Consider the following 21,634-nt stretch of genomic DNA (forward strand, 5'->3'; position numbering starts at 1 on the left):
GGCTTTCGAAGATTAAGCAAATTGTAGTGTTTTATGCACTTCTAAAATTTGTCAAAGGTATTACCATTTATTTATTGGAATATTCTAAATAAGTAACTGTTTTGTAAAATAAACAATATTGTTTTTTTAAGTGAACAGCAAACCAAATCCGTATTATAATTTATACTATGTTTTTACAAAAGACGATTTTTGCTAATTTTGTCGCTAAAGGCTCTTGTAAACTAAATGGTTTAACAAGCCGTACGTCTCAAGCATTTTGTCAAAAAGAGTGTATTTCAACTTATCGATGAAAAATAGATGCTATATCAAACAACTAATCTTATATAACAAACTTTTTATTACCTATACCGGTATCTTTTGAATCTTTAATGCAATGACGTCATATTTATGCGGTCCGAGTTTTCCGTCACGTGGACAAGGTCAGTGACAAGATCGACAAGGTCATTGAGAGTGTGCGACGGATCTTAGCTTTTTGTAGTACTTTTTCTTCTGTCAAGCCATGCCATTGCTAGATACAAAGTCTCCATCTATTTTGTTTACTTTTTCAGCCAACATCTTTATTCTGGAGCCAAAGGACGTCAATGTTGTTGATTTGGAGGGTGCTGTGGTTGATGACGTCACATTAAACTGTAAGGCAAACTTAACCAATGCTATATATCACTGGAAGAAGGATGGAGAAGTTATATCAGCTGGAGGTAACAAGTTTGCTTAATTGGTGTGTCTTAATCGATACTATCCGTATTCCTCAAAGCATCTTGGTAACAACTAGCTCATAAGAGAAGATTTTTGTTCAAATTGTTTTTGTATATGGACCATAAAAATATATGATGGACAAATATGGCAGTTTGATAATTTAAAAAGTTAATGCTACTGACGAATGAAAATATTAAAATTTGGCCTTGAACAAAGAAGGTACTGAAAACGTCCAAAACTGTTAAGGTTTTGGAGCATAATGGTAGGAGGGGTTGTAGTAAGACGTAATAAGAATATCAAAGCCCATACAGAAGTGATAATAAAAATGAACAAAGAGTTATTCGAAACGTTCGAAATCCTACTTCTGTATTGGATTTGATATTCTTATTACGTGTTAAGTTTTTTTCCATGATTTTCGATGTATGACGGATAAGACTTTGATAAAGGTTCCTTTTTTTCTGAAATAATATACATAATCTGTGATCAAACCATTCTGGAGTCTTACCGGCTAACGATTTCGGCACCCATATATAGTGCACAAAACGCCTTCGGGGAAATCGTTAGTTCGAACTTAACCGTAGGCTAGTTTTTTTAGCGCTCTAGCCTGTCTTGCTTGACGTACAATCCTGATAAAACTGACTGATTTCGGTAAGCCCCTCTAAAGGCATAAAAGGTTTTTATATTATGTGATGTTGATAACGCACTGTTTTCAAAATACAGACCGGTACAAGATCAGCGAAAATGGGACTTTGACGATAAATCCACTGCGAGTATCAGATGCGGGGAATTACCAGTGCTTGGCAACTACTGATGAAGGAACAGCTTTAAGCAATTCTGCAAAACTTGAAATCACTTGTAAGTATAGCACAAAGCTTCTACCAATAGATACGGTTGTAAAATACCTGATTTTACATTTCTCGCACGTTTTGTATCAAACAACTGTTACCCGAAATAAACAAAATCGATGTAAATAAAACAAAAACATTAAAAATATCTCAATATATTTTCAGTTATAAATGATTTTGGACCTCGAAATAAAACTTCATACAGAACAGAAGCTGGCAAAGGAATCGCCATTCCATGTGAAAATGCAAATTTTGGTCCGGGTAAGTTACATCTGCGTTACAATATGTCTCCTGTAAAACTAAAATATAAACTGTAGCAACAATTGGTTGTTGATGTGATATTGCTTCAATCAAATCCCCTACAAAGCAATCTGAAACACGTTTGCGAAGTGTTAACTTTTTCACTTTCTCAAAAACTTAACCATGTGTGAATCGATATGTTTAATACCTTGTACGAATACCAAAGCCCATACAAAGATATAGGCAGCATTTTGAACGTTTTGAATAACTATTTATTTATATTCAACAAAAAAAGAAACTGATCAGTGGCACTTAATTTTTACTACGTCTTACGAAAATCTCTAACCATTATGCCCCAAAGATATGTTTAATGTTCTTGTCGCAATATTTGTGTAAGAAGTCTTCCACTGGTACCATAAGAAAACAGAAACAAATTCTGCGATTTGTACCCATCATTAGGCGAATATACAGGAATACAACTTACCGCGCGACGTCTTTATAATAGTTTTTAAACAACACTTATCTTTCCATCACGCAAAACTGAATAAATGCGAAACTTTTATGTATTTATTTTACAGACAACTCGGTCGACTTTTTCTGGGAAACTATTAATGCTTTCAATATCTATGGAAAACCTGGAAGAGCTGATTATTACGTGTCACAAGATGGAACCCTCTACTTTGCAAACCCCACAACAGATCTAACTGATTCGTATTTCTGTTACATTCGTGATGAGCGGAATTTGCCGAGCGGTCGTCGAATCGAAAAATCATCGCAAAATATCGCCCTAGAAGTATCGAATTCCAGTAAGTGCAAATGTTGTAGTTAACCTAATTGACCTTATTGTTGATCGTATTTTTATTAAAGCAGACAAACCTAATCCTCCAACAATTCTCCTTAACCCGAAGAATGTGACGTATGCTAAAGTGAATTCAACTGTCATGCTTGAGTGCTTCGCTGGTGGAAAGTAAGTTGAATTTCTTGTTAAACTTGAATGTTTTTGGAATTCACAAAATTCAAAAAATAAATAAATTAGGAAATGAGTCCTATTTTTTAACCAAGCAATGCCCAATATTACAAAAATATTAAAAGTATGAATAAACTAGCGGCAAAACTTAATTTATGGGTTTCGCTTTTAAACAATTCCTGGAGAACAAAAAACCCAACGATTGAATTTAAATGAAAAAAATACACATATGTGTGTTAACAACTGTGATCTAACCCTTCTGAAGCTGCTTTTTGACAAACGATTACGGCTTACATATCATAGTACACCTAAATCCATCGCAGACTCACCGAATTTGTCGATCAATGATACAAGCAGGGCAGGCTAGAAAAACAACTATCCTGCAGTGAGCTTCGAACTCACGACCTCGGTTATATCGGGACCGTCGCTCTACCCACTGAGCTATGCAGGCTCAGAAGGAACAACTCTACAGACAGCCTTTAATCACTTCCTTTAAGTGATTAAAATTTAAACTTTGTTTTTCAGTCCGATCCATTCATAAGATTAGAATTAAGTCTTATTTATCACGACTTTTGCGACAATCACTTTTCAGTCCTACTCCAACCCTCGAGTGGACAAAGATCAACGGATCCCTTCCCTCTAATCACGTGATCACTGAAGCGGGACAACTTGAACTTCGTCACGTCACACATGACGTCACTGGTGCTTACCGATGCACAGCCAGCAATAAACAGGGTTCTATGACAACACAAGGGGAAGTAATCGTTTCAGGTATTGCTATCATCGGTTTGAACATGAATTTGACTTTATAACAACAATAAATACCACACAACGCGCAGAATAGCTTTATTTAAGTTTAGGAAATTGTTTCATTTTTACAACATATAAACGAAATCAATATTTATCACCGCGTGACATGGCAACCTAACAAAGGTGTAAAAACTTTCACTTTAGGCCTAATATGTAATAAATACAAAAAACCCTATAGGTTTTTAGTGTATTGAACATCTGTATAATTATTTTGCCAAAATATTTAAGTCAAAATTTAAGGCTATTTCAAAATATTTTCAGAACCCCTGTTTCTTAAACGAAGAATATTTTCTCAAAACGTCGATTTTCACGAAACTGCAACATTCCGATGCGAAGCCTCCGGTATTCCTCCGCCAAAATACAAGTGGCTAAAAAATGGAGCTCCTATTGAGATGACGTCACGTGGGAATGTAAGCGTGGGAACAGAAGGTGGAAGTGTGATGACGATTGCGGAAGTTGGTGAAGATGACGTGGCAATATATCAATGTGTGGCTGAAAATCCACTTGGAAGTTTGACTTCAAATGCCGTGCTTAGAATTAAAGGTTAATGAGCTTTTAATTTTGTTTTTTTAATTTTTTTTAGCAATTCTTTTAAAATGTGTGTTGAAGTTATATATTGTTTTCCCTTTCGTTTATAGAAATTCCAACTTGGTCTGCGACCGGCGTCGATGAAAAAGTTGTAGGATCCCTGAAAAACAAGTAAGTTAAGACTTGGGCACTCGACAATCACGATTAAATATATGATTGGCAAATTCAAGTTAAAATTGACGCTTTATCACAAGTATCGGCAACCTACGGCCCACGGGCGCCGATGTAATTCATCCGGCCCGCCACCTCTTTGACAAATCAAACACGAGTCGATTACACATACTTTTTGACTATTTTAACTACGTAAGTGCGAAAAAATTTCGCGCTTCGCGCGGATGATCTTTCTACGTCCTGTTTGTTTACGTTTTGATGCTGTCTTTTCAAGTAGATCAGGGCTTCTTTACCGTTTCGCCGTGGAAGACTGTATATAGTGCGTCGCGAAAAACGTATGTAAAAATGTTGGACACATATTTTTAACATTTTTTTTTTTAATTTTCGGCAATGTGGTAAAAAGTTTAAAAGAATTTAAAAGAAATGGCAATACACCAAAAATAATCGCGCTCGCTTTGCCCCCCAGGTGCGCCTTGACTTGAAAAGGTTAACAAATACTGAGCTAGATTAACTTTAAACGTGATCGCGTTCCCTTAAAGTAATTTTATTACACTTTTCATTGGTAGTATGGATGACGACATGTCAAGTCGAATTTTAAACTAAACAAACGTATTTTTTTGCGCTTTGCTTCAACACTTCACTGCCTCCTTAAATGTAATTAATTAAACACGTTTTTAAGTGCTAAACGATCCGAGGCCCGCTTGATTCACAGTTGTTCTAATATTTAAATAGCATAATTCTACATTTTGTGCGGCTCGCAGAGACCTTTTTAAGTTTGGTTTTGGCCCGCAGCTAGAAAAAGGTTGCCGACCCCTGCTTAATCAGGTGCTTTATTTTAACGAGCAAGCAAAGCAACAGAGGACAAATAGTTGCAAAAAAATATATGACTTTTCGGAGCGCAGTTTGGGAACCTTCGGGCCAGTTTTATGCGATAAAACAGAGCGGTGATTCAAGCCGCTAATCAGTAAGACGTATAAAATAGAATAAATGAGAAACGATCAAAGCGCACGATTCGGCGTTGGTCACGCGTCAGTGGACAACGGTCACGTGTATAGTGACGTGAAAGTTGGCTAACTGCTACATGCTTAACGTTTTAAACTGGTTTTGTTTTGTAATTCTAGGACATCGATATTGAAATGTACAGTTGGAGGATACCCAAGACCACGTATCTATTGGATGAAGAATGGCGTTAATATTACAAAGAACGTTAAGTAAGTAGGAGTTTTGTGCATTCAATTTTTTGATAAATATATATAATTATTTTAATTGCTGGTATTTTTCCTACGTTATACTCAAAATTAGTTATTTCTGCATTCATCGTTGTACCGGCATTGGTGAATATGCAGTTTTATGTTCGACATGCTGTTTATGTATGCTTCCTTATGCAAATAAACCTAATTACTTAAAAATTAAATAAATGAAACTTTATTCGGCCTACTCGTATGGTATTTAGGTCACGTTTGTTTTCCTTTTATATTTAACTTTTTTATTTTTAAATTACAGAATCTTAAATAAAGGATCACTGACAGAGGGATTATTGCTTATTCAAAATGCTTCTAAATCCAATGAGGGGACGTATAGTTGTACGGCAACTAACAATAAAGGAACAATAACTAAATCTACACAACTTATAGTTTATGGTAAAATAACATTTTCTATATGAAATGCAATGGTTACATTTCTTGTCAAGCAGTAGTGATATAATTTTTAGTAGATTTTAAATTTTATAACGGAGTCATTTTCAGTTTAAATGTACCAAAACTCTTTCGTGTGTAAAATTACATTTTGTTTATGATTTCGCTTTTATTTAGAACCCACTGTGGCTGTAGCAGTTAAAGACACAGTTGAAGTATTAAGAGGACAAAATCAAACTTTACAATGCAACGAAACACACGATGAACGACTTAAGACAAAATGGAGTTGGACTTATGTTATTGGCGGAATTGAAACTGATGTTGTAGATAATGCAGAAGGGACTTTACAGGTAAAAAACAGGGAGTCGAACCGGAACAGAACAGGAACTTTATGGACCGGTTTTGGGTCAATTCTTTCCGAACCGTAACCGAACCTTAACCGTTTTTTAAAAGATTTTAAGGAGCCGAACCGGAACTGAACCGAATAATTTGAAAGTACCTGAACCTTAACCGAACCCGAACCTGTAAACTAAAGCGGTTCGCTCCAGCATGACGTCACAACTTCTATTTTACAGAGTCAAGTTACGCCATGTTCGAAATTTTATGAAAAAAATATGAATCTTGAATAAAAAAATCGTTCGTTTTTTATTTTTTAGATATTTCAATATTGAGTTGCTGTTTTTTTAATAAGTCACGGAACTTAGATTAAATGACTTACAATTCAAACATTATTCTCTACATTTATCGACCCACATTTTTAGATTTAACGCAAATTATATTGTATCTGAACCGGAACTTTATTAACCGGTTTTAAAATAACGATGGTTGAACCGGAGCTGAACCGGAACTTTTAAATTCCTCCGAACCGAAACCGGAACTGAACCGGATTCCGAAAAAATCCTCCTTGAAACCCGAACCGAACCTGAACCGGAAAAGTCAAACGGTTCGACTCCCTGATAAAAAATCCTTTTTTCATAATGATAACTCAAAGTTGAACGGTTACTGAAGTCTTTATCAGTTAGAAGCTAACGAACACAAGTGTCAATAACTTCGTTTTTATTTAAGTACCGGTGCATCTCAATTTGATAATCAAAAACACAAATAAAACTAAAACTTGCACACCAACAGTAGTAGTTACCAACACCAACAAAATCACGTCTGAAATTAAGACCGTATGAGAAACGTTTTTGCTCAAGGCTAAGGGGCCACTACGAGCATTCTTTAATTGAATAAAATAAAAACAAAACAAAGGGAAGAAACTTAATATTAGTTTTTGCAATGCGCAATCAAGATCACAAAAATGCGGTATTTTTTATTTCACAGTTGAAAGAAGTAGGAGATGGCCAAGCTGGTTTTTACAAATGTTGTATTTCCACAAATATTGATCAAGACTGTGCTACAACACACCTATCTATAGCTGGTAAACACACACGTTGTTTAAATATATGTCGCTCCATATGTTATTTTTCTTAAGGCGTTGACGTGTATGTGCGTTAGCTTCTTTCAATATTTAACATGAGCTGATAAGGCATCTAAAAAAATCGTATTAATGTTATAGACGAAGAAATATATTATTAAGTTCTGTTTAATTTAAAACAATTTTTTCTTACATGTTTTTAAACATTAAGGTGTTTTTGGTGTATTGCTTTATGATTCAAACTGCGTTAATTAAGCAGACAATCAAGAATTTGATTGTTTTGTGATTTGTTACCACGAGAAAATCCTACATTTGGGTTTCGTTAAACTCGCATGTAATATATTGTAGACCTCCCTACATTCCCGGTCCATGTTGACGTCATCAATTCGAGCACTACGTCACAACATCTGACGTGGGACGACCAATCATCAGACGTCATTCAATATAAAGTAGAAGGTCGCTTAGAACAAGAGGATAATTGGTTTACTTTCGATTGTGACGTCAACAAACCTTGTTTTTCTTCAAACTTGCTTCCATACAACGAATACGTTTACCGAGTATATTCCATCAATAAATATGGAATCAGCAATGCGAGTGAAATAAGCAAACCACAAAGAACAACGGGTGGAGGTAAGTTGTAAGTTCGGTTATATCCGCTTTAATAGCGTGACATCTGGCTAACCTAAGCAAGATTAGGACAAATTATCCGATTGAAGTTATAACTTGGTTTCTTGGACTGGGACTTGACCTGATTTATTCCAAACGACTTGACTTAGACTTAAGTTATTTTACGAATGACTTGACTGGGACTTAAGACATTGTAAAATGACTTGTTTACAACACTGCACAATTGTATCTGATAAGAAGGTACTTTTGTCTCGCGATTTCTGAAGGTCAAATAAACTCAATTACAACAGTGTAAAAAGCGGTTGTTTTTCTACTAAAACCAATTAAATTCTGCTACCTTTTATAAAACATGCAGTTATCATATAGAAGGTAAACCACTTCAATTTATAATATATTTTGCGCTACTAAAGGCTGCTCAAGAAATTACTCAAATATTAACAGGAAAAAATACCGAGGAGCGAAATATTGTGCGAAAGAAATACAAAAAAATCGTTAATACAAGGTAAAACTTTTATCCCATTAGACGGCAAATTAGTTCCGGACAAAGAACAATTGGGGGAGGTAGGTTGTAAGCTAACTTATCAGTTATATCCTCAGCAATAAGATGACATTTTGCTAACCTAAACAGGATTGGGGCAAATTATTCCATTGTTCTCTTTGTTTCCTTCGACTTTATGACTTCGTTCTCTCTGCTATTCTGCAGTTTTACTTACCAACATTTTAATTTCAACATTTACAGGAGCCATAACAAAATAAATAAGTAAAAAAGAGCAACAAAATACGTAAGAAAAGTGCAAAACTACATATTTTTTTAGTTTATTTTAATAAAAGTTTTGTTTCGATTTCGCAAAAAAACATACTAAACATAGTCACATTTCCACGCACTTTTCGTATAATTGGTGCAATATTCCCAATAGTTACGTCATATGCTTGTGACTATATCTGAAACAAAAGTTACTTGTCCACCCCTTAGTTAACTTATTTAAAACAAATACGTAGCACTACATACTAATACTAGAATTATTTGTTCGGTTAATTTATGTTGCATAAAAAAATAAGTATGAATTGCCTACATATTTATAACGATCTGGATTCTAAGTGTTGTACAACCATTTTAAATTGTTGTTGTAGCTCCTTCTTTGGCGCCATCTGGTGTCAATGCAACATTGAAAGATGGAAATATATTGGTGACTTGGAATGTAAGTATTTTAAAGGTTACATAACTGTCAATACTTAACATTAAAAATCATTTTTTTACCTTGGGCTGTGTTTTTCTATCTTAAATATATAAAAGTTACAAAAAGTAAACAAGCATTCGATATTCATAAAAGTCACCAAAGATTATCACTGAATTATATTGCGATTTATCCATTTCTGAAAAGTTTGTAGTGAAATGATTCATCGGTTTAGCTCATACAAGCAACTTCCAAGGCTGTAATAAAATAAAAAACACGGGGAAAAGAAAAGATTATCACTGAATTCATTGTGACTTTAATTGTTTTTTTTTTATAATTTTCAGACCTACCCGGCCAAATACTTCGGATCAGCCAAAGTGTTTTATATTGTCAAGTATCGGTTTTGGTACAACGAAAAGTCGGATGGCGGAAAAGTTATTTCTAAGTGGTTTGAAAACAACGAGACCAATTCGTCTGCAACATCAACCTTAATTAATGTAAAAACTTGATTATTATATCGAAACAAATATAAATGAAGGAAATTTCTGATTAGACACATATGCGACATTCTAAAGTGCCCTAAAAAGAATAAAAATTTAAAACACCGACATACCCAACAATGCTTAGTTATTGGGTTGTTTACACATATCAACGCGTTGTTTCACGTTGCCCATTCTTGGCGCCATTTTTTATCTCTTGTTTTTCATGCCTTTTGGATTGGATAAATATATTTTGTAGTGTTAGATAGATTTATATTGTAATAATAATTTTTCAGTAACAAATCAAGAATTTTGACATCTAACTAGATTGGTTTTAAGGATATCTGCTTTTCAAAAGAATCGCGTAATTTTTATTAAAAATTAAAAAAGGCATAATTATTATAGATCCACCAAACTTTGGTCAATTTTTTGGTAATATTATTGTTTGGTTTTAACTTCACGAGTTTTCCAACTAAACGTATTTTACAGATCTCGAAAAGCAAAAAGGCGACTTTGTACATAGTAAAAGTTGCAGTTGGCAACGAGTTTGGGCAAAGTTCCTTCAGCGAATTATTTGGAGCAGCACAAGGTTTGTAGGTAGAGGTGCTGTGATGTAATAACGACAAAGGGAGATTTTCTCAGTCGCAGAATTTCGTCTGATAGTAGTTCAATAAATTAAAAACGGAAAAGCAAAAATTCAAGTATTGTGTAATATCTATGCAAAAAACTTACGCAAACATCCGTTACAATGGCATTTGCATGAAAATTTAGTTTGTAGCTCACAACTTATGTTTATACTACTTGCGATACGTTTAGCTCCACGTTTAATATAAAGTTAACTACCAACGAAGCACTGCATTATTTAATTTAAAACAAGGAAATCGATTAAAAACTACAAACCTGCTCGCGATTTACAAACAGAATGACGAACTCAATAAAGCCATTTTAAAAACTGATAAAGATAAACTCTGATAATTTTTAACTAATGGTTGAAACTATTAAGGACATGGGTTTTACCAAGACCAACACTCGTAACTTGCCTGTCCCCATAGACCAGTGGTTTGCAACCTTATTCAAAGCCACCTAAATATAGAAAAAATGTTATAAAGGTCAAATCTTTGCGACCTGAGCCTCTTCTGATATATTAAAAGCCACGAAGTGAAATATTTTATAAAACCACGAAAACGCAATGGTTTACTTTATGACGCAACAAATGTGATTAGGGTGGAACTAAACTGCGGATTAATAGAAATGATGTTGGAAAAAACTTGTTTTTTTTTTACTTTGGGTACACGAAATCTGTCAAAGCTAATTATACTGATGTATGGTAAACCATTGGTTCTTAACCTTCTCGCTTTTTGAAATTGTCTTGTGCTTTGTTCGCCCTAAAAATCTTAAAAACATACAAAAAGCACATCGGTATTATTCGATTTCACATTTTAATTTAAAAAATATGCCATAAAACTTGTGTATTGTTCGGTATATTGGCATTTATTAAACTGATTTTGACAAACATGTTGTGAGGGCCATTGACTCCAAAAGTGGCCTTCTTTTACCCTAATTTTGAAACGTAGAATTTTTTCTTTTACATGTACTTCATACTAATTAAAAGTTTTAAAATGCGTATTGGGCATTGGAAAATATATATCTGCACTCTATTACAACGATTTTGTTTTTAACAGATGAAAACAGAACTAAACAGTTTATATTGCTCGCCGCCGGCATTTCAGCATTAATTGTTTCATTGGTGCTGCTGGTGCTGCTGTTTGTCCGAAAACATAAATTGGAACGTTTAAAAAGTAAGTTTAATGTCACTCATTGGTATACGTGGACTATACGAATATGAGAAGTCTTAATGAATCTGGGTGTAGCTTTTATTCAATACCCATTCACTTATATTTAGTCAAAACAACAACGTTAACTTTTTAGTATAGGTACAATGATTTTATTGATAATTAAGTTTAACTAGGTTAAAATATATTGTTTACAAACGTGATTAACTATATTCTGCAATACTGTAGCCTACAATGAATACGAGAAGTCTTATTTAACCTGGATGTGACTTTTTATTAATAATGTCCATTTACTTATATTTAGTTAAAACAGCGGCGGTGATTTTTTAGTATAGATACATGCATTTATTTATAGGTTTATTTAACCTGATTAAATGAATTAACCTGATTAAATTTAACTGTGTGATAACTTAAGTAAACCACACTATTTTACAAGATTATCTAAACCCTTTGTTACATTTACTGTAAAAACATTTTATAGTGTTAGATGTGCTGCCGAGTGAATTTTGAATGTAAAATGAAGTCATCCAATTGGAAAATAAGGCCTAAAATTAGACATGTGTCCCCCAATTCTTAAGAAACGCGACATATTTGGCGTTTCTTGCTGCTTTCTTTAATATACCTGATTATCTGGTCATGACGTTGAAGGTTACTAAAAATGTTTACAAAAAGAGGATTGTCCCCTGAAGATGGACCAGAATTTGAACTGGATGATATAATTGTGTCGACCAAAGATCCCTCCAGTAATAAAACCTCGCAACAGGACACAAACGTGACAGGTGCATCATGTGTACAGATAAATTAGGTCATAATACCCGACAGCTAATATCACTTGAATAACATATTCATTGCAATTCTGAGAACATTATTCGTTAGGTGACTAATACAATTTTTTACCCAACAAATGCTCAATATGCTTACAGTTAAGTTTAATTGTTAATTCACCTGCTTTACTGAAATATTGTATACAATTTAGTTTTATTAAAATCAAACTTATTTCGTCAAATATTCTATTTTTTCATTATGTTAAATAAAATTAATAGCTTATTTTTAAAAACACCACTAATTTTATTGAGCACAGAGGAGAAAAATTTTGAAGAAGACGAGTAGATAAACTACTGGACGAGAAGGATACACAAGCAAATTTGCAACCAACCGGAGCCACCTCCTTTCCAGATGGGACAAACTCCTTAACTAAACATCAACATGATGATTTGTTAAGTGAAAAATGGGTGAAAGTTCTCCATTGGATCTAAATTCAAGTTCGCCAACGGGCGATCGGAGCAAATGCGACCCTAATATCGCTGTAACCGAGTTTTGCTCTTCCAGCAGAATATATAATAGATCGACGTTTCGACGTGCTATACAGTACGTCTTCATCAGGATACTCACGTATCGTGCAAAACAAGATTCCTTATAAAGCGACAAATAACAATTCGTGCCATTAAAAACTCGCACCAACGCTCATTGGTGTAAGAGCGCGCGATAGCTTCTTATCGGCATTAGAACGTCAGTTTTTACGTTCATGGTGCTGGCGCGTGAATGGATGTTCCACGACTCAAGTAAACCTCGCTTGTAATTTTGAATATCGCTGTGTTACAAGCTGTTGTGTCCATTTAATAACGAAAGATAGTTTTAAAACCAACGTGTTATCCAATTTACTGCTTAAGCAATGCCTAATAAGCATGTATGTCAATTTGCTGCGTGGACAGTATATGCCAGGGTGGTCCAAACTCGGCACGCGGCCCGCAAAATAATTTTAGTTTAGTAAACTTTTTACAGTTTCATTCATTCAGTTGCCGAACGAGCACCATGTATTCTAGAGATACGATTCGTTACAAAGTGTTGCATAATGATACGGAGTAAGGGTGACCCTAATATCGCTGTGTTACAAGCTGTTGGGTCAATTTCATCAAAAAAACATTGTTTTTAAAAACACTGTGTTATCAATTATGTTGCTTAAGCATGTTTATTTATATTTGGTGCGAGGAAAATAGATGGTACAAATTTATTATTAGTGCCCCTCCTTGATTTACTTGCTTTTATTGCGCTCAATGTTAACCGCTGTAAAGTTTGCAAATGTTTGTGTTTTCAAAAAACCCTGTTTCTTGCAAAGTGTGGCCTATAGGTTTGCTTATATCTACCCCACCTAACTCCTTACCTTATATCGCTATACCAACGATAGCTCGTTATTTCCAATCTACTTATTCCTTTTTCATTTTCTTCGCCTTCGTGTTGTTAAACCCTTTTTCTGTTGCTTTTATATACTTACTTATTCCAAAGATACTGAGTGCGGAATGAGTTGTGCACATTCCTTGTTGGCATGTCGCGCGAAGCGTATGGTTGTGTTCCAAGCTGTCTATGTTAATAACATTCAGTTGTACAGACAAAAAATTAATTGCTGTACAAAAATAAAAAACAAATTACAAACAAGAAAATTTGTTGTGGCTTTATACAAATAGACCAATAGAAACAAACCAAACTTGTCTACGGTGGGTAAAGGTTTATAATCTTGTATCAAGCGACACTGTTGTAGCACTATTGGGCAAGTAAGTTTGGAAATAGAAGTTTGTCAATTAACAAGCTTCAAATTAGATAATCGGCATCAACCAAATAAATTATTACCCTAAACAGGATTATTGTTTAAAGAAGGTCCGTAAATGTGTTAAACTTATTAATTAGTTAAGAATGGTGGATCTTTAGCGGCGGTAATACTCTCTGTTTGTACCTTGTTTCTGTAAGTATAGCCACATGCGGCTCTCCGGCATTTTTTTGTGGCTCTTCTAGTTGAATCGTAAAATTCCAAAAAAATTGTAGAGGCTACCAAGGGTACCATTTATGAACGTTTCTCTCTTTTTTTTTCTTTATTTAGGCCAGCATTTTGTTTATGACGTTACACTAGACATGGAATCCGAAGGGTTAGTTAACAAAAAACTGATATTGATCAATGTTGTGCGTGTTATTTTGTTATTACCGTTAATATTATTGTGTTAATTATTACCGTATTGTTATTATACAGTTCTTTTAGTATTGCTGAACTTTCAATATTTACCGTTTTTGTTTTGGAACAATGAGACTCTCTGGTACTTTTCATTGAATACATTTGCCCACCCCTGGTATAGATCATTTCACGTAAGTAAAAGGGATTTTGCAATCAGCTCTTTAGTTCGAAGTAGAAGTCTAAAACTGAAATGGCAAATCTATGCTTTCTGTAAAATTGTTTGCGAGCCATATTTAACGACGAAACGGAACTGTTTTTGCACCGGGGCTGTAGTTTTCCAATGCTGGTACATAAATAACATATATTCGCAAACTGCATATTCAAAATTATATGCACTTGAGTTCTAGTATCCCTAACATTTTAAAGCTACGAACTTTTGTATACCAATAAATATTTTATAAAACCTCGATTCAAACTTAATGGTTAAATGGTTATTCAGATAAGTAATATAGATTAGATAGACATCGATCTACTTGACCATTTTGGCTATTTCATCGTCAAGCTACATTGCAAATCCGTGCATAGCATACCTAATATAGATTTATTATTTTGGTTTGCAATTTCGGAGTTTTGCAGTGTTTCTTTAACCTATTTAACATCATAGAACACCTGTAGACCTCTAAAAACGTGGTGACGCACCTGGATAGCAACTGAGCGCGAAAATGTTTTGACTGTACCCACATTTATCTTGAATTAAGTTTTTATTACATAAGCCTCATGGTTAGGCTTACGATACTTGCCGATTTAGGCAGGACAGTCCCGATTTTGGAATGGCTTCCTGATTTATTACCAAACTGTCCCGCATTTTCAATTAGCCAACATTTTCCATAATTCAACATAGCTAAAGGAAAAGATTGTTTCTTTAAAAGTTACATTTTTACGACACTTTTTAACAATATAGCAGTTACAGAATAAGCCATTTAAAATAAAAAAAACACGAAACAAAAGGCTGCTTTACCTTAAAAGCCGCCGGAATGTCAGAAAAACGATCACTTGGAATAATTGAACGATCCGAAAACGGGAAGATATTGGGTAATTGTGTATATCCGTATACAAGAGTACGCGAGTTAAAAAAAACACAAAGTCCTAAAAGTTATTAGAATTGCAAACAAATAATTAAATTAGTTTATTTTCATTTTAGGAATGAAGATCCGTTTTCTTATTTCAGTATCAGCATGAATGATGACGTCATCATGAATGTCATACATTTCTCAATCAATGGTCAGTGTGTGCTTATTGCCTTTGAGTAAAACAAACTCCTATGTTTTATTTGTTTTAGTATTCACTGCTGAACTAGTGTTTCAATGTTAATTGCTTTCATTATTGTTTTTCCACCAAAAAATCCCATATTGCTAGGAATTTCTTTGGATCAGTTGGCCAGAGCATCGTATCTACAAAGCCAAGTCTTACCCCGGCTTATGTTTGCTAAACACGCTGTTGTCGCTGTGTTGACTTTTCACGAACGCTGTCGCTCGCCGTTTTCGCTTGTTTGGACAGCATCACGGCGCATCATGTGAGCGTTTTCGAGGCCTGTGACGATAATGAGATTTCATGGGTGGTGTTGATTGACTATAAAACTAAAATGATGAAAAACAATGACTGATTTGTAAACGTTTTTTTGTGTGATATTCTTTAAAATTAGTGGGTGTGACAATCGATTGCAAATATGGTATTTTAACCCGTTTTTACACTTGTTTGTCGGTTCAACGCATCATGCAAAAATTCTCACGACTTGCAAAAATAGCTTGCGTATGTGATGTTGGCAGAGCGGATGGAATCTGACGAAAAAAGCTAGCGATAGCAAGCTAGTTGTTAACTTAGGAACTCATGTATAAAACAATTACTCACAAATAAATATACTTGTCCCTGGAATCTTGTGTTTTATGTTTAACTTCTACAACAAACTTATACCAGCCAAGCATGACTTAGGCTTGCTGTATTTTTCACCAGATAATTCCATTGCTGTGTTCGTACTTTATATGAAGTAGGACTTTCCTAAATATACGTTAGGTGGCGCTGTAGAGTGATTACTGCAGCAAAATACTTGAATGACTGATGTCGAACAATGGCTGATGTCAATTTTGACGTCGCCATACCTAATTAGCATTTACAGCAGCGAAACGCCCAAAAGAATGAATACACTTCTAACATGAATTTTAGATAGACAATTAAAAATATTTCATTTTAAATCTACCACAATTAAACACACATATTTTAAGGTCTTGGTTTGATTTTTTGCCTAAAGTTAACGATTGTACACCGTGATTTCACAGCTGGCGCCTGACAGGATTGTCGACCACGCACGTGCTCGCTTTTGCTGGACGTATTTGGTGTTTCTGGGTTTTTTCTATCACGTCTTGCAATCACCATTTTATGACGTCATACTTTCACTGTTTTAATAACGTCATTATTCATTAACATCAGGCGAAAAATGGGGGAATTCCCTAAGTTGAAAATTCAGGACCCCTTTTTTGATTTTCTGGTTTCACCCCTGATTGCCCCCCACCTGGAAAATTTTCTGCGGGCGCCCCTGACTGGCATGTATACGATAGGTAGACGTGAGTTTTTTGACACAGATGTTTATTTTGATTTTCCCCTTCTCAACTTTAAGGCATGCTTGCAAGTCGAATGGTTTTACCTAAATATTTCTTGTCATGATAGATTCAAGAACATTGTGTAGGTCGCTTGACATGTGTAAAATGTCTACCTTAATTTCTGATTTTTTGTGACTTTTGTTACTCGTTAAATTTGTGCACTCTGAATGTGTCCATTCTTTTAATTACCTTTTATATTATTTAATATTTTCTTGTTTATTTTGTGTGCGCGCTCAAATTAGTTCAAAAAAATGGATATCGTGGATCAAGGAGATAATTTAAAATTGGTCAGCTAATATCTTTAATATTTAGAAATTACTGTGCCATTTACTATTTTGCGATTAACTGTCGTCTAAGCTGTTTGTAAATCCTGATTACCAGTTAAATTATTATTTCCCAAGAGTTTAATTCGGTTAAAGTTAAACAAAATTGTTTTGTCACATGTTATGTAAAAGGGTTGCTTTTTCGTCCAAACTACTAATTACTTAATTTTTCCGGCCTTTATTTGCTATAGTATTATAGGGGCAATTGCACACTTAACGTTTTGCTACTTTGTTTTTATGTTTTGTTTTCGTTCCTGTAAATCCATATCACTACCCATTCAAGAAAGTCTATACTGTTTTGCTACCATTCTAAGTCATTGTCGTCGCTAACGTGCATTAGGGCGAGGAGATATCTTATTTTTCAAATATTCGGTTTGCATTCACTACCCAGTGCAAGGTTTTACCACAGTTCATGCTATAATACTAATTCATAAAGACCCCCGTCACCAAACCGATGAAGATAAGTTTTATACTTCAATCTATTCAGCCCAAAAGAGATATTCTGTGATTTCTTGCGTCGTGCGACTTCTAACTGTACAGTCCATCTGTTCAATTGTAGTATAAATAATTTCAAGCAATGTTTGAGTCCTTTCATGTTCCATATGCGTCACATATCCACTGTTTTCGTAGTGGTTTTACGTAGTGGGCCTCTGAAAAGCGTACTTTGGGCCGCGACACACAAAAATTCCGACCACTAGCGTAGTCTAATGCCAGGTGCAAAAATTCGCAGTTTTGTTAAAGGGCGTTAACTGTCACAAGAACTCGTAAACCGCAAGTATGATCCAGGGTTACTCAAGGTAAGTTTTAGGCCAATATTCAGCGTATTTTCTTAAATAGTAACGCATTAACAAAACGAAATCCAGAAATCATCTCGTGACACTCGCTTGGCTAAGTACAAAACAGAGCCGAATATAAAAATACCTTGCCAAAATCAAGCTTTGTGATGACTAAATGTGTTAATTCAGATTAAAATAACTGATTTGTTAATTTTTAGAAATCCTTGAAAACCAAGTGCATTTATTCGTTGATTAATAGCTATATTTGTTATTAACATGAAGACGTAAAACATTTAAACACAATGCCAGGTATTTTTATAAGCAGGGGGGCCACGAGGGTGGATAGCCTTTCAAAGGGGGCCACGAAGCATAAAAGGTTAAGAATCACTGATCTAGTGTCTCATCTGTCCCTTTATGAAAACCCCAAACAAAATGATGCGTTGTAGAGGGTCAATTTTCTTCTGAACATGTTCTGGCTAATCTTCAAGCCAAACAAACAACAAGCCCTGTTTTTCACGATCTACTGTACCTCGTTGATCCGTAGCTTTGCTTTTGACACCTTTGACATTTCAAAAACTGATTTTGCTTCATTGTTTAGTGCACTTCTGTACCCAGGCAACGGCAAACTGGACCCACTAAGTGTGAACAGCGCCGCAAGCGGATGCTTTAGTTGTTTTAACATTACCGCGGTGTGGCTTAAAAGAGCAAAAAACAAAAACATCCCACAACTAGACGGGGGTGCGGTTGTTGTATATTTTGTCAGGGGATATATTTTCAGGGCTTAGTGTTTATTTTCAATTTTTACTTCATTTTAATTTTTTTTTTTTTAATTTTTTTTTTAATATTTTGTATTGTGTACTTTATATTATATATTTTGTTTTTCATTTTCCTTAACTTGTTTCTGCAAGCAAAAACAGATATGGGCCGAAAACTTCCCCACTTAAAATATGCCTATGATGCGAAAGGGGTTCAAATATGGCGTAGAATTTGGGGAATGATCGAAACATATATTTGATAAATAGAATTTACTTAGATAATGCATATGGCTATTTTATTAAATTTTGACCAGCTTACGTGTTTGAAAATCAAATATTATCATTCTCTTAAAGACTAAAAATGGTTTAACGCCTATGGTTTGCCATACTTTTGCAAACTTTCACTAGGTAATTTTTTACCATAGCTTGGTCCGAGCAATCACTGTTAAAACAGGCTTTAAATCTGTCGTTTCAAACAATATGAAAGACACTATTACGTGCCTAATACGCAAACTATTAAATCGAAAGTTTTGCTAGATAAGTTTAGGCCTGATGTTGGTATGCTGGTTGGAGCAAGATGCACAACAGGTGCTAACAGAGAGGCGTAGACTGCCTTAAGATTTCGCATTTAAACTTGCGGCGGTAAATACACCCTATTGACACTTAATTATTACGCGAAGCTTATCGCGAAGTAATTGGTCGCCCCAAAAAATGCTGACGCCGCATTTAAAGCAAGCATTATAAATGTGTCGCCGATATTCTGCCTTGAACATCCCTACTCGAAATGCTTCCCTCCGTTAATTGTACGGTGGGTGAAACTTTATTCACGGCCTTACCTCTTTGTGTATTACCGCGACAATACGATGAAATACGATTTGGAGAATATTGGAAACATCGTATTTGGAGAATATTTGCTATTTGCACCTGTTCTGTATGTTACTCCAATCCAACATATCTACACACAATTATAAGTTGTGTATAATAATATAATAACTTATGGCTTTGAAGCGAAGGGGGTTCAAATATGGCGTAGATTTTGGCAAATGATCGAAACATACATTTGATCAATAAAAATTTACGTAGATAATGCTTACGGCCATGTTATTACATTTTGGTCAGCTAGCATGTTTAAAAAGTCAATATTTTCATTCTCTCTAAATGATTTAACGTCTATGGTTTGCTATACTTTTTCCAACTTTTACTGTGTAAATTTTTACCATGCCTTGGTCTGAGCAATCACTGTTGAAACAGAGTTTAAATCTGTAGTTTTGAGCAATATGCAAACACGTTTATGTGCCTAATAAGCCACGTTTTATATTGAAAGTTTTGCCAATTTAAATCCAATAAACGCAAGATTTATTTATTTATGACGCCATGTTATGACGTAGCTTTGTAACGTCGTCGTTAAGAATGCGTTAAACTTAAGCTTTTTGTTGTTGCGGCCCTTGTATAATTATATTTGCTTAGACCTGGTGTTGATATGTTTGAATGGTGCAACAATTACAACATGTGCTAACAGAGATGTGTACACTGCCTGTAGGATTCGCATTTAAACTTGCGGCGGTAAATACACCCTATTGACACTTAATTATTAGGCGAAGCTTATCGCGAAGTAATTGGTCGCCCCAAAAAATGCTGACGCCGCATTTAAAGCAAGCATTATAAATGTGTCGCCGATATTCTGCCTTGAACATCCCTACTCGAAATGCTTCCCTCCGTTAATTGTACGGTGGGTGAAACTTTATTCACGGCCTTACCTCTTTGTGTATTACCGCGACAATACGATGAAATACGATTTGGAGAATATTGGAAACATCGTATTTGGAGAATATTTGCTATTTGCACCTGTTCTGTATGTTACTCCAATCCAACATATCTACACACAATTATAAGTTGTGTATAATAATATAATAACTTATGGCTTTGAAGCGAAGGGGGTTCAAATATGGCGTAGATTTTGGCAAATGATCGAAACATACATTTGATCAATAAAAATTTACGTAGATAATGCTTACGGCCATGTTATTACATTTTGGTCAGCTAGCATGTTTAAAAAGTCAATATTTTCATTCTCTCTAAATGATTTAACGTATATGGTTTGCTATACTTTTTCCAACTTTTACTGTGTAAATTTTTACCATGCCTTGGTCTGAGCAATCACTGTTGAAACAGAGTTTAAATCTGTAGTTTTGAGCAATATGCAAACACGTTTATGTGCCTAATAAGCCACGTTTTATATTGAAAGTTTTGCCAATTTAAATCCAATAAACGCAAGATTTATTTATTTATGACGCCATGTTATGACGTAGCTTTGAAACGTCGTCGTTAAGAATGCGTTAAACTTAAGCTTTTTGTTGTTGCGGCCCTTGTATAATTATATTTGCTTAGACCTGGTGTTGATATGTTTGAATGGTGCAACAATTACAACATGTGCTAACAGAGATGTGTACACTGCCTGTAGGATTCGCATTTAAATTTGCGGTGGTAAAATATTTTGTGTTGTAAGAGCAATAGGTATTTTTACTTAGAGAGGCCTCTTTATGAAAGGCAAGTCGCGTGTGCATAGTTTTACTAGGCAAGCCACTTCCAACACAAATGTTGCACGCGTGGGACAATAGGGCGCAGTAGGGATGCCAGCAGCCGCCTCGTCGCGACGCGAGCTGGACAAAGCGAGCGAATATGAACGAATTCTGTATGAAAGTTTTTCTGCTGCTAGATGGCTGTCGTTAGCTACAAAGTGCTAAAACGCAATATTTCAGGTTTTTACCCCCCAAGCAAAGGCCCCTGGGAGTGCAGCCTCATAAAC

General features: G+C 34.9%; 2 protein-coding genes across 2 annotated transcripts in view; both read left to right on the forward strand.

Annotated features, from left to right (window-relative positions):
* LOC146165548 (contactin-1-like) overlaps positions 1 to 11,503 on the forward strand; it is a 60,827-nt gene extending 49,324 nt beyond the window's left edge. Inside the window, exons 4-10 of the mRNA XM_083380957.1 lie at positions 5,758 to 5,894; positions 6,066 to 6,238; positions 7,212 to 7,308; positions 7,654 to 7,935; positions 9,064 to 9,131; positions 10,076 to 10,175; positions 11,269 to 11,503. Of these exons, the coding sequence (XP_083237083.1) occupies positions 5,758 to 5,894; positions 6,066 to 6,238; positions 7,212 to 7,308; positions 7,654 to 7,935; positions 9,064 to 9,131; positions 10,076 to 10,175; positions 11,269 to 11,432 (1,021 nt within the window). The 3' untranslated portion in view covers positions 11,433 to 11,503. The remainder of the gene's footprint in view (positions 1 to 5,757; positions 5,895 to 6,065; positions 6,239 to 7,211; positions 7,309 to 7,653; positions 7,936 to 9,063; positions 9,132 to 10,075; positions 10,176 to 11,268) is intronic.
* Positions 1,962 to 4,103, forward strand: LOC146165550 (contactin-5-like). The gene is made up of 5 exons (XM_083382744.1): positions 1,962 to 1,965; positions 2,357 to 2,584; positions 2,646 to 2,745; positions 3,338 to 3,516; positions 3,817 to 4,103. Exons 1-5 carry the CDS (start codon positions 1,962 to 1,964, stop codon positions 4,101 to 4,103), a joined length of 798 nt encoding a protein of 265 aa, XP_083238870.1.
* Positions 11,504 to 21,634: the final 10,131 nt, after the last annotated feature.

Source organism: Ascidiella aspersa, chromosome 2 (assembly GCF_963924565.1).
Source record: "Ascidiella aspersa chromosome 2, kaAscAspe10.2, whole genome shotgun sequence".
Lineage (NCBI taxonomy): Eukaryota > Metazoa > Chordata > Ascidiacea > Phlebobranchia > Ascidiidae > Ascidiella > Ascidiella aspersa.